Source organism: Poeciliopsis prolifica, unplaced genomic scaffold (genome assembly GCF_027474105.1).
Source record: "Poeciliopsis prolifica strain line A6 unplaced genomic scaffold, Auburn_PproV2 SCAFFOLD004, whole genome shotgun sequence".
Classification (NCBI taxonomy): Eukaryota; Metazoa; Chordata; class Actinopteri; order Cyprinodontiformes; family Poeciliidae; genus Poeciliopsis; species Poeciliopsis prolifica.
This window is the reverse complement of record NW_026562379.1, coordinates 18,750,365-18,764,511: the sequence shown is the minus strand read 5'-3', so window position 1 is coordinate 18,764,511 and position 14,147 is coordinate 18,750,365. Positions and strand designations below refer to the sequence as shown.

The 14,147-nt window shown below is 43.1% G+C and overlaps 1 protein-coding gene across 3 annotated transcripts; it reads left to right on the top strand.

Moving 5' to 3' along the window:
* Positions 1-1,740: 1,740 nt before the first annotated feature.
* Positions 1,741-13,971, top strand: LOC129359269 (anoctamin-7-like). 3 transcript variants are annotated; one of them, XM_055028775.1, is made up of 24 exons: positions 1,741-1,900; positions 4,365-4,416; positions 4,670-4,797; positions 4,990-5,097; positions 5,169-5,305; positions 5,392-5,449; positions 5,843-5,953; positions 6,028-6,193; positions 6,767-6,857; positions 6,995-7,091; positions 7,383-7,526; positions 7,604-7,741; positions 7,816-7,911; positions 8,052-8,154; positions 9,186-9,297; positions 9,448-9,502; positions 10,408-10,505; positions 11,341-11,489; positions 11,576-11,781; positions 11,857-11,987; positions 12,066-12,156; positions 12,891-13,010; positions 13,118-13,284; positions 13,377-13,971. In XM_055028775.1, exons 1-23 carry the CDS (start codon positions 1,811-1,813, stop codon positions 13,250-13,252), a joined length of 2,616 nt encoding a protein of 871 aa, XP_054884750.1. In that variant the 5' UTR covers positions 1,741-1,810; the 3' UTR covers positions 13,253-13,284; positions 13,377-13,971. The 3 variants fall into 3 exon arrangements, with proteins under 3 accessions (XP_054884750.1, XP_054884751.1, XP_054884749.1); XM_055028776.1 differs by having other exon boundaries at positions 11,341-11,471; positions 11,561-11,781; positions 13,118-13,971; XM_055028774.1 differs by having other exon boundaries at positions 13,118-13,971.
* The last annotated feature ends 176 nt before the right edge of the window (positions 13,972-14,147 follow it).

Sequence of the window (14,147 nt, the reverse complement as noted above, 5' to 3'; positions counted from 1 at the left end):
TTTCAGATGTTTATATTTTTTAAGAAATGTTAGTTTTAACTGTATAACAAAACATTCAAACATTGTCTTTGTTGCTGGTTGTTTGAATCCAAGCCAACTTCTAATTATGCATGAAAATATTAAATATTGATTATGTTTTATGAACTATAACTGCTAGTTATGATTTTTTTCAGCCTCCAAAGAAAACAGAAACATTGTGCACTGAAGAGCTTAAACAGCCAAAACAGTTCATTTAAGAAACATCTTTTTAAATGTGTCCTTAATTCGATCTGCACAAAATGTTGCTTTGATTTTGAAAGTTTTTGTCCTCTTCCCAAAGTCTTTCTCACTGCTGATTACATTAGTGTTTGTAATGTCATGCTGGGGGATCATTAGCTCTCCCAGCTGATGTTTCTCCAGTTAATGTTTAATGTTGCTGGTAAATGAACGTCTTGGCTGAAAGTTCCTCCAGTTTTTAAGGATTTTATTAAGAAATCCATCAAATTACTGCTGAGTAAAGTCACATAGTCTAAAATTACCAGCAATAATTTAGGTTGTTCAACCTGCCATAACAGTAAAAATTAGCATGTTTTTCAAGGTCCTATTTTCCCTTTGTTGTTTATTTACAAATGCCACAGTTTCAAACCAAATATTTTGCTGGTAAGATTATCATTTAGCCTGGAGCTAGACAGTAAAGCACTTTGACTAATTTGATAGGGAGTTATATGCATTTTTACAGAGAAACCAAAAACAACTCTGTCTCAACTGTTTGCTATTTTAGCAGATAGAAACCTCTTGACTTTTTGTCAGTGTGAACCTCTGAGCTCATTGTGTCCGATACCTTGGAACATCGATTATAAGTCATTTATTAATAGTACAATAATTATTTTTAAACTAAATGGTAACATTTAACTATAGCATGCTAACTGTTTTAATCTTTGCAAAAATTTTTGATATTGTGATTCTATTAATGTGTTATTTCTTTAGAGTCAAAGGAACATTTCCACCTCGAGAGACTAAAGTTTCATCTTATTTTTTTATATATAGGATTCTGCCAACAAAAAGTCTGTCAGAATAATGTATGGCACCGTTAAAAACAAAAATTAAAATTTTTGCTTGTATCTGTTTAGCAATCCTGGTTTAACAACCAGATTTGTTATTCTGTGAGCCGGGGATAATGTAGGAAATAGCGCCCCCTTCACTTCCGGAGTGCAACGGTCCCATTTCCAAATAAGGTAAGAGACCGTCCCGCCCCTTTCTGTTTGCTGCAGTGAGGTGGACTTGGAGAGAGGGAGGACAAGTTATTGACGCATGCGCAAAGCTGTTGGTGATCGTGCATGGATTACAATATAAATGTATTTTTTCATGTTGCATAAATGACCCCCACCTTTTTCTTTCTTCCCCCCCGCCAAAAACTGTCACACTAAAATAAATGATTGCATTTTTAAACACAGATGGGATCTTCACCCATCTGTCTCTCAGTGAAGATCTTCTGGTTAACTGTTAAATCACACAAAACTGATCTATGTAGGTTCAGACAACGTATTGATATTATTTGACATCCATCCATCTTCTTCCGCTTATCCGGGGTAGCATTTAACTGACATTATTAAATTGTTTCATAAAGTTCTTTTGTAGTTCTAAGTGTTTTTGGTCACTTTTCCTGGTCACTTGACCAAATATGCAAGTTATGCGATGACGTCATCCATGAAATTTTAGAACAGCCAATAGCTGCTTTCCTTGCTGAGCGGTTGCCAACGACAACAGTGGCGGCGCCGTTCCTCACCGTTTCTGCCGGGTAGTTTCTGGTGAGTGGATGTAGTTAGAAAACATGAGCAGAGCGCCAGAAAGCGGACAACCAGCCGCTGTTCGGTGTTGGACGGACGCGCCGCCTATTAAAACCAAGAAAGTTCAAATTCAGGTGAATATAAATGTACAGGTAGGTGAGCTGACGGTGTAATGACTCCATGTTTTGGCTAGCTCCGTTAGCCCTGCTAGCCCACCGGACATGACGATGAGGCGCAAGAAGGTAAACATGGATATTACATAGTGGATAGGACTTGCATTATTTTGAAAAAAACAAAAATGCTTCTTCAGTTCAGTCAAAATCCAAGGATTTAATGCTAAAGTAACTAAAAAGCCCATCAGGTAACCAAACTGCAGTTGCTAGTTTTATATTGTAGTTTTATATGTATAAGTACATGTATCTCAATTAACCTGAACAGTATTAGCAGGTGCCAGGAAGACATATTAGTAATGATAAATTCTCCTCTGTGTTTAAAGGTGCATAAATAAATAAATCATAGCAATTAATCAAAGGTACACCATTAATATTGAACTGTTCTATTTTCTGTAATATATAAGCTAAACTAGTTTTACTCAAGTTAAAACTTACAAAGATTTTACGTATGCAGTTATTAACTAATATTACTTATAATTATGAATAGCTAATAAAACCTGGAACTGCAGGAATATGGGGTTCCATTTGTGTCAAAAATAAGCAGAAGTCATATGCGCATGTAGGTCTATGTCAGGGTTGGGCAATTCCAGGCCTGGAGGTCCAGGCATCCTTTAGACATGTCTCTACTTCAACACACCTGAGTCAAATAATGATGTCATCAGCAGGACTCTGGAAAACTTGACTGCATTTAGGAGGTGATTCAGTGATTTGATTCAGCTGTGTTGGACAAAGTAGAGTTGCAGGACACCGGCCCTCGAGGACCAGGATTGCCCACTCCTGGTCTATGTCGTTATGTGTCTCTGGGACTGACACACAGTGTTGTCAATCCCCAACTCTATGTGTCGTTGGGAAGGGACAATCCCCAATCCCAGAGGATTATTACAGGGGATAGATGAATCCCTAATCCTCTAAGACCAGACACCAAGATGTTTATGGTCTTAGTGCTTTATGGATATATTGATGTTGCATGTAAATGTTGCACATGTAGGTAATGCATATATGCATATGCAACATAGACTTATGCAACATTGTCATGTCCATAAAACACTAAGACCTCAGACATCTACCAAAGACACAGCAACGACACAGAACAACATCTACACATATGACTTCTACTTATTTTTGACACAAATGTAACCGCATAGAGAAAAATTGGTTGGCCGTTCCTCCAGAGGAAGACTCACAGGCTTTCTTCTTCTGTTTTATTTTTCTAACTGATGAGGATCTGGGATTTAGCGTGGCTGCAGCAGGTAACAGGAAGTCTGTGCGATCAGATGAGATCCTTGTTTTCTCCATCAGAGACGTGTCTGTCATAAGAATCGAAGACATAAAAACCAGAGTTTCTGAGAAAGGAGCTTATTTAAAAAAAAATACCATGACGAAAAGGAATCATCTGAGATTAATGGAGCAATCAGCAGCATGCGTCATGCTGATAGTGTTATCAACTACGTCAACTGGAAAATGCTGGTTGGGCAGCAAGAATGAGAGTCTCAAACCGCACCAACAGCAGGAGCTCATTTCTTCACCAAAGACACCATTTTTTCCTTCCGACATTCTTCTTTTAAAGACACATTTTCAGTCAAAACATCCTTGAACAAAATGTTCACACAACCAAGATCTTGTAGCTCTGAAGTCTAACATCATATCCAGAGTTTTCCCAACATAGAACGCCACAATAAACTCCGGTAAATAACCAATCGGGGCGTGGTGATGCAGTCTGACCTGAACCTTCAGAGCCACATACAGACAGTTACAAAGTCAGTCTTCTATTACCTGGAGAACAATTCCAGCGTTAAAAGACTGATATTCCAGCAAGATCTAGAGAAACTCATGCATCTGTTTGTCTTTGAACCAGACGAACACAAAGAAGCAGCATTCAGCTTCTGTGTACCACGATTCTGGGACAAACTTTCAGAAAACTGCAAAACAGCTGAAACACAAAGTTTCTTTAAACTGAGATTAGAAAATCCACCCGGTTAGAGCTGCTTTGGAACCATAAGTAAGTTTAAAGTCTGATCAATATGGTGAGTAACAAAAAGTCTCATTTACCTTCATACATAAGCACAAATATCGGAAAATTTCTTACGAATATTTCTGAAGTAGCGCCACAAAATTTGAGATTTTGATTGAAGGAAATATATAAAAAATAAATCATAAATTGCTGGAGTGACTGATGTACAGTGTTTCTCTTAATGACTTGCCTCTTGAAACTGATCATTGATGAAGGAGGAAAAACTCCACAAACCCTGAACTTGACGACTGGCAACCAAAAACCGACAAGAAAACACAGAAAGCTAAAGTTTTCCATGAGGAAACCGACACACATCAGCCACAGAGACTCAGAATGCATTCTGCTCATTGAATAGTGGTTTGTTTAGAGCAAGCAGGTGTGTTTCAGGTAAATTGGAAATTCCTTGTTTTCCAGGAAGCATCGATTCCAAACAGGAACGTGTTCAGAGACGGAAGGACTCGAATTGGTGAGGCGGATTTTGCTGAACTTTCAATTTGTCGAAATTTGTTGGAAAACTTTGGTCATTTACAACTTTTTACTGGAAAAGAAACAGATTAATTTCAGTATTACTGATTAAAATATTGTAAATCAGCTTTCTGTTGAAATGCTGCAGATTTATGTTGTTAGTAAAACATTAATTTGTCCATAAAGAAGGAATTAGTAATATCTTTTTCCATCTGTGTTAGTAAACTTTTGAATGCTGTTTTCTGATTGGTCAGACTTTGTCCTGGTGTGGGAGGAGCTTCGGGGTGTTAATGAGAACGGCCCAGGTGATGTCGCCATCCAGAAGAAGTGGAGGGAACAGTTTCTGAGCAGACTGAGACAAGTAGGCCTGCTGCAGGAGCGGGTGAGCAAAACAACACACCTGAGCGTGAAGTCAAACCCAAACAGAGCGACGTGAGTGAAACGGCTGCCTCTGATTGGCTGGAATGAGGGGATGGAAGGCGTCCCACATCATGACGCCTCCACAATCGTGCTGGACGGGTGTTCTGTGTCCTGACATGTCCACTTCAAGGTCTTTCTGTCCTGTTGTCCACAGAGGGACGTCTTCAAGGCAAAGAAGAGGATCCGCTTCGTCCTCCTCAGCGCCCCCTGGAGGGTCCTCTGCTACTACGCCGAGGAGATCAATCTCAAAGTCCCACTGGAGGTAAAACCCTCCCATGCATCTGTCATGCCTCTGGTGGACGTCCTCTCACAGTGTCCTCCGTCCTTTTGCAGGTGGTCACCGATCCGATGACTAACTGGTCTGAACATTTCCTGTCCAAGCTGTCGCTCCCCAACCCCCTCACCCAGTACGTCCCCAACCAACCACCTGACTACTACACCTGTCAGTTCAGGTCCAGCAAGCTGGAGAGGTCAGCAGTGTCCCTGTCCCCAGTCTGGGACCAGAACAGTTTCTGGTCCCAGACTGGAACCTGCATCACCTGTCCTGTGTCTACAGGTTCCTGGGAAGTGACAACAGAGAGACGTTCTTTAAGACCACCCAGAGACACCAAGTGGTGAGTTCAGGCGCCGTGCAACACCGAATTCTTCTTCTTCTGAGATGAGGACAAGATGAAAATGAGTTCAACACAAGTCTTGAGCCCTGCATCCCTGATAATCTGATGTGAAAAAGAAAAGTTGTTGCTGTCGGACAGAAACTGTGTATCCCTAAAAATGTAACTTATGAGGAAACAATTTAATTTGAACTTACATACACAGCTATAATTTATCAGGGTAAGATAAATCTGAATTTGGTGACAGTTATTTCCAGTCAAACTATCTTAAGCTGTGTTTGTCATATAACATTGATAGTTCCTCAGGGACATGTCCTCGTGTCCCTCATCTTTCTGGTTTATAATAATTTGACATCTTGAAGAAACTCAACATGAAGCGTTTCTCTGTGTCTGCAGCTGTATGAGATCCTGGCCAGAGTCCCGTACGGTTGTGTGAACCGGGGCGAGGTGGGCATCGACCGGCTGGTCAGTGAGGGAATCTTCACAGCAGCGTACCCACTGCATGAGGTCTGGACCTGACTTTCCTACACGTTTAAAACATCTTAGAGGAACAACGTTTACAACGTCAGCTCTGTTTGCAGGGGGACTACAGGATGCCGGTCGACCCGGTGCCCCTCCAGTCTTTAGGACTGAGGCAGATCCTGAATGCGTACTGGTCCAAGTGGTCCTGCTGGAGGCGCTACCAACCTCTGGGCCACATAAGGGAGTATTTTGGGGAAAAGATAGCTCTCTACTTTGCATGGATCGGTAATTACAGTTGTGATTGAAATGTCCTGATCCAGTCCAGACATGCCTCGTTTCCACTGAGCGGTACTGTTCGGTACACTATTCTGTTTGTTTTTGTTGTAAAGTCAGCCCATTCATTGAATGGGCTGACCCCTAGTGCGCCGTTCCTGGGTGCCCTCAAGTTGTGGGTCCATAGGACAATGGTATGGTGCGGTTAGGATGGCGCCACTCAACACAGTCCATTGATTGTGAGACAGAAAACGTCACTGTTGGCAACAAGTTTGTCGTTGTACTCGTATGACCTAATGGTCCAACCAGCGGAGGAATCGCGATACCAATCCGGGCCGCACTGCTCAGTGGAAACAAGCCGATAGTGGTCTAAATAAACCAGTCTCACTGGAGGATATGACAGTCTTTAAGATTTTCACTGGACTTCAACAGCTTTCTGTAGGATGAGGAGTTCCCATGGATGAGTACTGGAGTCCCTGGTGTGGCACTTTCCAAGATTTTAGCATGTTTTCTCCTCAGAAGGCAGATTTAACCCAGAGTTCATGACTGTAACCTGCTCAGTGTTAAGTCAGTTGGTGTCTGCAGGTTTCTACACTGCCTGGCTGCTGCCTGCGTCTCTGATTGGGACTCTGGTTTTCCTGTTGGGATTTTTAGATGTGTTCTCTGACGTCCCAGCGTAAGAACACATTCTACCTTTATTGTTTAGGCTTTATGCTTTTATAACAATCCCAATTCCTGTGCTGCTTGACTTGTCTGTGGTGAAAATGATTCATACTCGGATAGTTCCTGCAGAAAATGTTTTTGTACCTGCAGGAGGGAGGTGTGTGAAAGCGGAAGCACTTTCATCATGTGTCCTCTCTGTAACATCTGCTCCACCTGGAACTACTCCAGCATCTGCATCACCTATAAGGTACCTGTGAGCCGGTTCATGTTTTCTCCTACCACAGCCGGGCTCTGCCTGAACCAGCCTGACCTCCGGTTCAGAGGTTGACTGAACCTGATTTCTGAACGGTGCTCTTAATGCTTTTCAACAATTTGCTTTAAGTCAGTTGACTGTCAGCCATTTTAACTCCCTACAGTCAGTTAGATCAGGTTTCCAATGATGCTTCTTTCCTGTATCTTTCATATCTGTATGCTGCTGCTGGCTCAGGTTGTAATAAATAAGCACAGCTCTGCCTCAGCGTGTCCTTGGTGTCTGCAGGCGGGTCTCCTGTTTGACAACTGGGGGACAGTGTTCCTCAGCCTCTTCATGTCAGTGTGGGCCGTCACCTTCCTGGAGTACTGGAAGAGAACTTCCTCAACTCTCTCCCACCGCTGGGGCTGCTCTGACTTCGAGGACATTGAGGTTAGATGCTGTGATGCCTTGTCTAAGACGGTTCCACTTTGCAGGCGGTTCTGTAAGTCCTTTCCTTCCCCGAACAGGAGCGTCCACGTCCAGAGTTCTCAGCCATGGCGCCGATGACCACGAGGAACCCGATCACTGGAGCTGAGGAGCCTTACTTTCCTGAGAATAAACGCTTCAACAGAATTTTGACTGGATGCATGGTCATCATTATCATGGTAACTCTCCTGATCTTCCATGTCCACCATCAGAAGTTGGAATAAGAGGTTGAACTTGAGTTTTCTGCGTGCAGATTTCTGTGGTTCCGATGTTCCTCATTGCCATTATTTTGTACCGTACCATCCTCAGAATCGTCATCTACAAGTCAACTACAACTGACAGCGCCTCTGTGAGTCTAACTGCCGGGGCGTTCCTTAAAGTGTTGTCAAAATCTGTACAGACAGGACAGATTTCTGAGTACGCTGCCCTGAGGGACTCCATGCATTCCTGATGTTCTGATCCTGAGCTTGAACTGGTTTCTGCTTTCAGGCTGGGACGATAGCCAGCATTTCAGCATCAGTGCTGAACCTGATCATTATCCTGACATTGTCCAGAATTTACATCTGGCTGGCCGGCGTCCTTACGCGCTGGGGTGAGTCTCTGTTCTCAGGTCTGGTGGCGTTTGACAAATGGATTCTGTTTCATTCCTACTGACCGCCAGAGGGCAGTGCTGAAATCACTGAACGTTCCCTTCAGGCATTCGCCATTCCAGTAGTAATGCTAACAGAGTAACATAACAGAATGATCCATCGGGATATACGGCCTGACATCAGCTGTGGCTCTCTTTCTCTTCTCGTATGCAGTTTGTTTTGCGTGGCATCGACCTTGTGGATCTCGGATCATTTCACTGCCATGAGACATCCAATAGCGGTGTAGCACCCTCCTGTAAACTTTGATGGTTTGATCTTTGTACTTTTGGTCATTGTTGGTGGTGACAACATTTGCGCCTCGTCTCCCAGCTCACAGCTCACATTTTAGCTAACCTAGCAGTGTTAGCCTCTCCCAGTTTTGGTTGTTTTTTATGCACTGTGTTCACAAAAGCAGCCCTCTCTCTTCTCTTTCAATGCTTGAAGTGGCGATGTCATCATTCTAGTACTGATGGCTGTTGGCTATGATGCTACCATGTGGCCAAACACTGCATTTGTGCCTAAAGTGTCATTTCATTCTCACTGGAACCAGCCATTCGGATCGACACAGTTTCAGCCCACATGAAGAGGATGTTTATGGTGCCAGCCCTCATCACTGGGCCAGGTTCTTCTGCAAGGATTCTCCGACATCGCCTTTCTCAGGGAGGGATGTGCTCTGGACTCCTTGTGACATCGCTGGTTTTAGTCAGCAGGGTTTTCAGCAACGCCCTCTGGTGGCCTGTAGGGAGGAAATAGAACAAAACGTATGCATGTATGTATGTATTTCGCTGTGGATCAATGAATCGCCGTAAGAGATTCTCTTGACACTTGCATTCCATGATAATATTCTGTAAGAACAGAGCCTCGGATGATGTCAGGCTATGTCATCTGGTTGATCAGCCAATATGTCACAGCTGTGACTCTGTATCTGGTGTTGAAGTGATGGAAACCTTCCAGTCTTCATCATCTCCATGCCTGTGTGTTTGTTACCACTCAGAAATGCATCGCACTCAAACCAAATATGAAGACATGTTCATCCTCAAAGTTTTCATATTCCAGTTTGTGAACTTCTACTCAACTCCCGTCTACATCGCCTTCTTCAAAGGCAGGTGAGAGCTGCTCCAGCAAATGGCGACAGGCCTCTAAGCTTCTTCAAGGAACATTTTTATCAAGTATTTAAGTGCTTCTGCTTCTAATCATGAAGTTGTTTGATTTTCTCCAAAGACTTAGCTTGTGCTCGTTTGTTGGTGTCTCTTCAGGTTCGTTGGTTACCCTGGAATGTACAACACTCTGTTTGGACTTCGTAATGAAGAAGTGAGTTTGTCTTTGTTCATGTTTGAAAGAAAGACATATATTTCATTAATGATTTGTCAAGGGGCTGCCTGCAAATGTCATGTTAGGAGTTGAATCTTCCTCAACCCCAAACATCCTGAGGCTCTTCAGAGATGGCAGGCCAATTGGATCAGAACTTCCTTCACAGGCGAGAACCAGGACGAAGTTCTGATCCACTGAGCCTGGTGATCATCTGATGACGATACTTTCTGTGGAGGGCTTCATTTAGAGGCTTTCCAGGCACATCCACTGACTCTGGGGCTGATCCAGAACTTTCTGAAGGGCCTATGAATGAATGCTTGTCCCTTATTTCCAAAATAGTAAAAATCTCCTGATGTGTTAAAGAGAGTGTTTCAACCACCAGTGTGACTCTTACTGGGCATGCAGGGTGAAACAAACGCATACCGTTGCATCATATTAGTGGGATGATGGATGTGATGCTTGCTGCAAGCAGTGACATTTTTCCACCCCCCAATCAATAGATGGTGTTGTGTGACGCCAGTAGCTCCTCCCATTGTCCTTAGGATATGCAACAGAAATGGGCTCAGGAATATTGCATTATGGGTCGCAGGAAACAGATAAAATAGCGAAGTGAAGTGCACCATACCTGAGCCGAAGCGCTCAGTGGAGATTCTCAGTCTGAGCCTTAGAGTGTTGCTGGAGATGTCTGGGTTTGTCTCCTGGACATCTTGGACCTGCTGACTTTGTACCATATGGACATATGATCTACCAGTTTGTTATGTTTAAATATGTTGGAGGACAGAAGCTGCTGTAAATACTGTAGCGAACTGCAACAAAAACTTCAAACGGGTTGAGTTTTACCACAGGCAGATAATATGAATGAAGCTGACGTTCTTGTCTCCGGCTCTCTGGGTTGTGTGTTCCAGTGTGGAGCCGGCGGGTGTCTGATTGACCTGGCCCAGGAGCTGCTGGTCATCATGGTGGGAAAACAGATGATCAACAACGTCCATGAATTCATCTCCCCGTAAACGACACACAGACAACACACCATCCACTAAACTCGAATTATTCCTCTGCTGCTCACGGCTGGCAGGAGAATTTAAACTTCTATTCAGATCCAAAATACTGAGATCCAGGTTTATCTTACTCAGCCTGGCGCGCATGTCCACACGCATTTCAGGTTTGGATTTATACCTGAGTTTCTGAAATGGCATTGGTGAATCTGTTGTGTCATAATATGTTTTGTTGCTTTATAAAACTATTTAATTATTTTTAAATTATCATTTTTATTGATAATAATAAATACGTTATAATACGCCTGTGCTGATCCAGGTCATTCACTCAACATGCTGTTGCTAATTCTGGTCAATATGAATTTCAAGCAAGTTATTTAAAAAAAGGACAAGTGAGATTTGCTCACCCAAGCCAGCTTTAAATTTGGCGAGTCAGCCAGGAGCTCACTCGCCAAGTGATTGACCTATTTAATTCTTCTTGTGTGAAGAATTAAATAAAAAAGATGGTATAATAATTATAGCTTATTTCAGTGTCAGTACAATTTATTTTCTCATTCAGTCATGACTCCATGCCATTCCTAGATCTGGTCAATGTAAAATACAAGCTAGTTTCTTAAAAATAAGTCATATTTGTGCACCAAGCCAGTGTTTCAATGTTTCAGCTTCTAAGACTATTTCATCTCCAAGAATGGACATGTCAAGCCACACTTACTCGAGCAGTGGAGAAATATGTTTAAAGAGTTTTGATTTGATAACCTTACAGAGACTTTATTTAAATCAAGTTTGACAACAACTTTCAGACTAGACTGCAAGACGCATGAAGTAGAAGGCTTCTTGTTTCGGCAGGAAGGTTCAGGCGTGGTGGCAGAAAACCAAAGTGAGGCGTCCACAGGCGGCAGGGGAGGGGACTCAGCCCATGATGAACGTTTCTCCTTGGGAGGTAGACTACGACCTCCTGGTCTGTGAGGGACTCTTCGGTGAATATCTGGAGATGGGTAACCAAAGCCTCTGTTTGCTCCAAAATAAGAGAAGCTTCCATGACTGCGGCTTGTTTCTGAAAATCTAGTGCTGCTCTTCTCAGTGCTTCAGTTTGGTTTCATCACCATCTTTGTGGCGGCGTGTCCTCTCGCTCCTCTCTTTGCTCTCATGAACAACTGGGTGGAAATCCGTCTGGACGCTCAGAAGTATGTGAAAGAATACCGCCGCCCGGTGGTGGAGCGAGCTCAGGACATCGGCATCTGGTTTCACATCCTGCAGTTCATCTCACACATAGCTGTCATCAGCAACGTGAGTCTGCAGGCCTGATCAGGAATCAGCTTTCCTGATGGAAACAAATTAAATTTTTCCAAAATCTGTTTCCAGGCTTTTCTCATTGCCTTCACCTCGTCCTTTGTGCCTCGGCAGTACTACCGTTTCACCAGAGATAGCAGCCTGAGAGGCTTCGTTAACTTCACCCTGGCAACAGCCTCACTCAACAACAGCACCCCCTGCAAGTAATGGCCTCAATCTGCCTGTCCAATACTGTCCTCCCAATGGCAGCAGGTTTGGACCTTAACATTGGTTTTGTTCAGGTATAGAGGCTTTATGGATGATAACGGCGATTATCTGCCGGCGTTCTTTCACCTCATCGCTATACGACTCAGCTTCGTCATCGTCTTTGAGGTCAGTGTCTCCTACAGTTTCTAATAGTGCATCCAGACCGAACACAACTTGAATGTCAGGGGCGTCTGGTTTACACCGTCGGACTATGGTGGATGCGCGTCTAGGGGCATCATGAAGTCTTGGACACGTATGGTGCTGCGTCTTTTGAATCATGTCTGGCAGCAAACGCGAGAGTTAGAAAATCTGAAGTTTTGCAGGTGAAAGCAGAGTGTCATTCCATCAAAGACACTTGAGTTGGTGTCCTGGCAGGACAAGACGATCAGCAGGTGGTCAAACTGGGCTGAGACGTGCTAAAGCAACCCTCAGCGGCACGCAGCTCCGGAATAGGTGGTGAAACTCACCAAACTCAGAATGTCTCTGAATTATCTGATGAGCTCAGACACAGCACAGAGAGGCATGATGACCAGTAAAGTAAAGCCAAACTGCTCTCTCCTCTGCCTTTATACAAAGAAACTGAAAGAAAAGAACAACTTAAAGTTAAGAGGCTCCTGCCTTTCCACACATTGCTCAGTTGCGATTCTAAGGCGATTTCAGTACCAAGGGTGTCCAACTTTGAGGCGTTGGCCGCCTTTTTGACGTGTGAGATGTGTTCGGTCTGAATGCTCTATTGGTATCACGGACCTTCACTGGAAAAGCTTCTAGTTGAGTGAGAGCGCCATCAGAGGGTGAGTGAAGGAAACCGCTGCTGCCTGTCTTGGTTTGATGATGTGTGTTTCACCATCTTTGTACCTCAGCATGTGGTCTTCTTCATCGGCCGACTGATTGACACGACAGTTTCTGACATCCCTGAAGACGTGGAGATTAAGATAAAGAGGGAACACTACATGGCTAAACAGGCGCTGGCTGAGAATAAGGTCCAGCATTTAAGTCCTTTAAGTTCAGTTTGAGCATAATTTCCTGTCAGGTAGGCCGTGTGTTTGGCAGGTAGGGTTTTGGATACATTTTCTTGTGTTACCTCCAGGCTTTGGGGAAACCCATGAGTGACATGTCAGAACGTCGTGGATCCAAAGGCCCAATACATTTCGATTACTCTGTTGCATCACCAACAAATGTGAACACGACTTCAGATAAAAAGAATCCAGAAAGCAGCTGCTGACCTGAAGCCCGACTGCATCAGAACTGAAGGCTGTGAGGCTTTGCAACCTGCAGAATGGAGCTCCTTCTGGATGTTCACCGGATTTATTGAAAGTAACTTAGCTTTCCAACTTGTCATAGAACAGTGTGCCAGTGCAAGATCTTCCTACCTTTACCTTCTGAAACCGGAAGACCTGTGAGATTCCTGAGTAACTGTCCTGAGAAGCTTTGAAGCTTTGGGTCGGTCCTGAAACAGAGAGGCTTGAAGAGGAACCACTGAAAAAGAAAATGTGTTTTATTCTGCTGTCAGAGGAAGCTAAAGCTTATTCCAATGTGTCTGTGATGTATTTAGAAAAACTTACATCTCCAGCACAGGCATTCTGGATGTGGGAACTTAAATTAGGCTTAGCTTAGGTTCTGAATGTTTGTGTTTTGGTCACTTGCTGAGATATAAATTAGTCTGGAGCATTAGATTATTTCCATTTCTTACGGTTGCTCAACTGTTGGTCAATTAATGTAGATTTTTTTTAAACATTTTAATTTTAGCTCATTTAAAAGCAACACCAACTTGTCTTAGTGAGAAAAAGTAAATATTTACTGCAAAATGTTACATGTTTTATAGGTCAGATGTGATGTTATTTTTATTGTATTTTTTGCTAATGCTTGTTTAAAAATGAAATGTAATTGTTACATGTGAAATTATTCATTTTATTGTTGCAATAAAGAAACCATTGATCTGAAGGCTTGTTTCATTCAGGACGTTTCAGTTCATGTTATTCACAATTTGTCTGATTAGTTCATAATAATTTGAACATAAAGGTTGAGATTTACTGAGCCCACCTGAAAGGGGAGGGCCTATCAGAAACTTTAATGATATTTATCAGACAGTCCAGGCAAAAATCACACATGGAAGATCA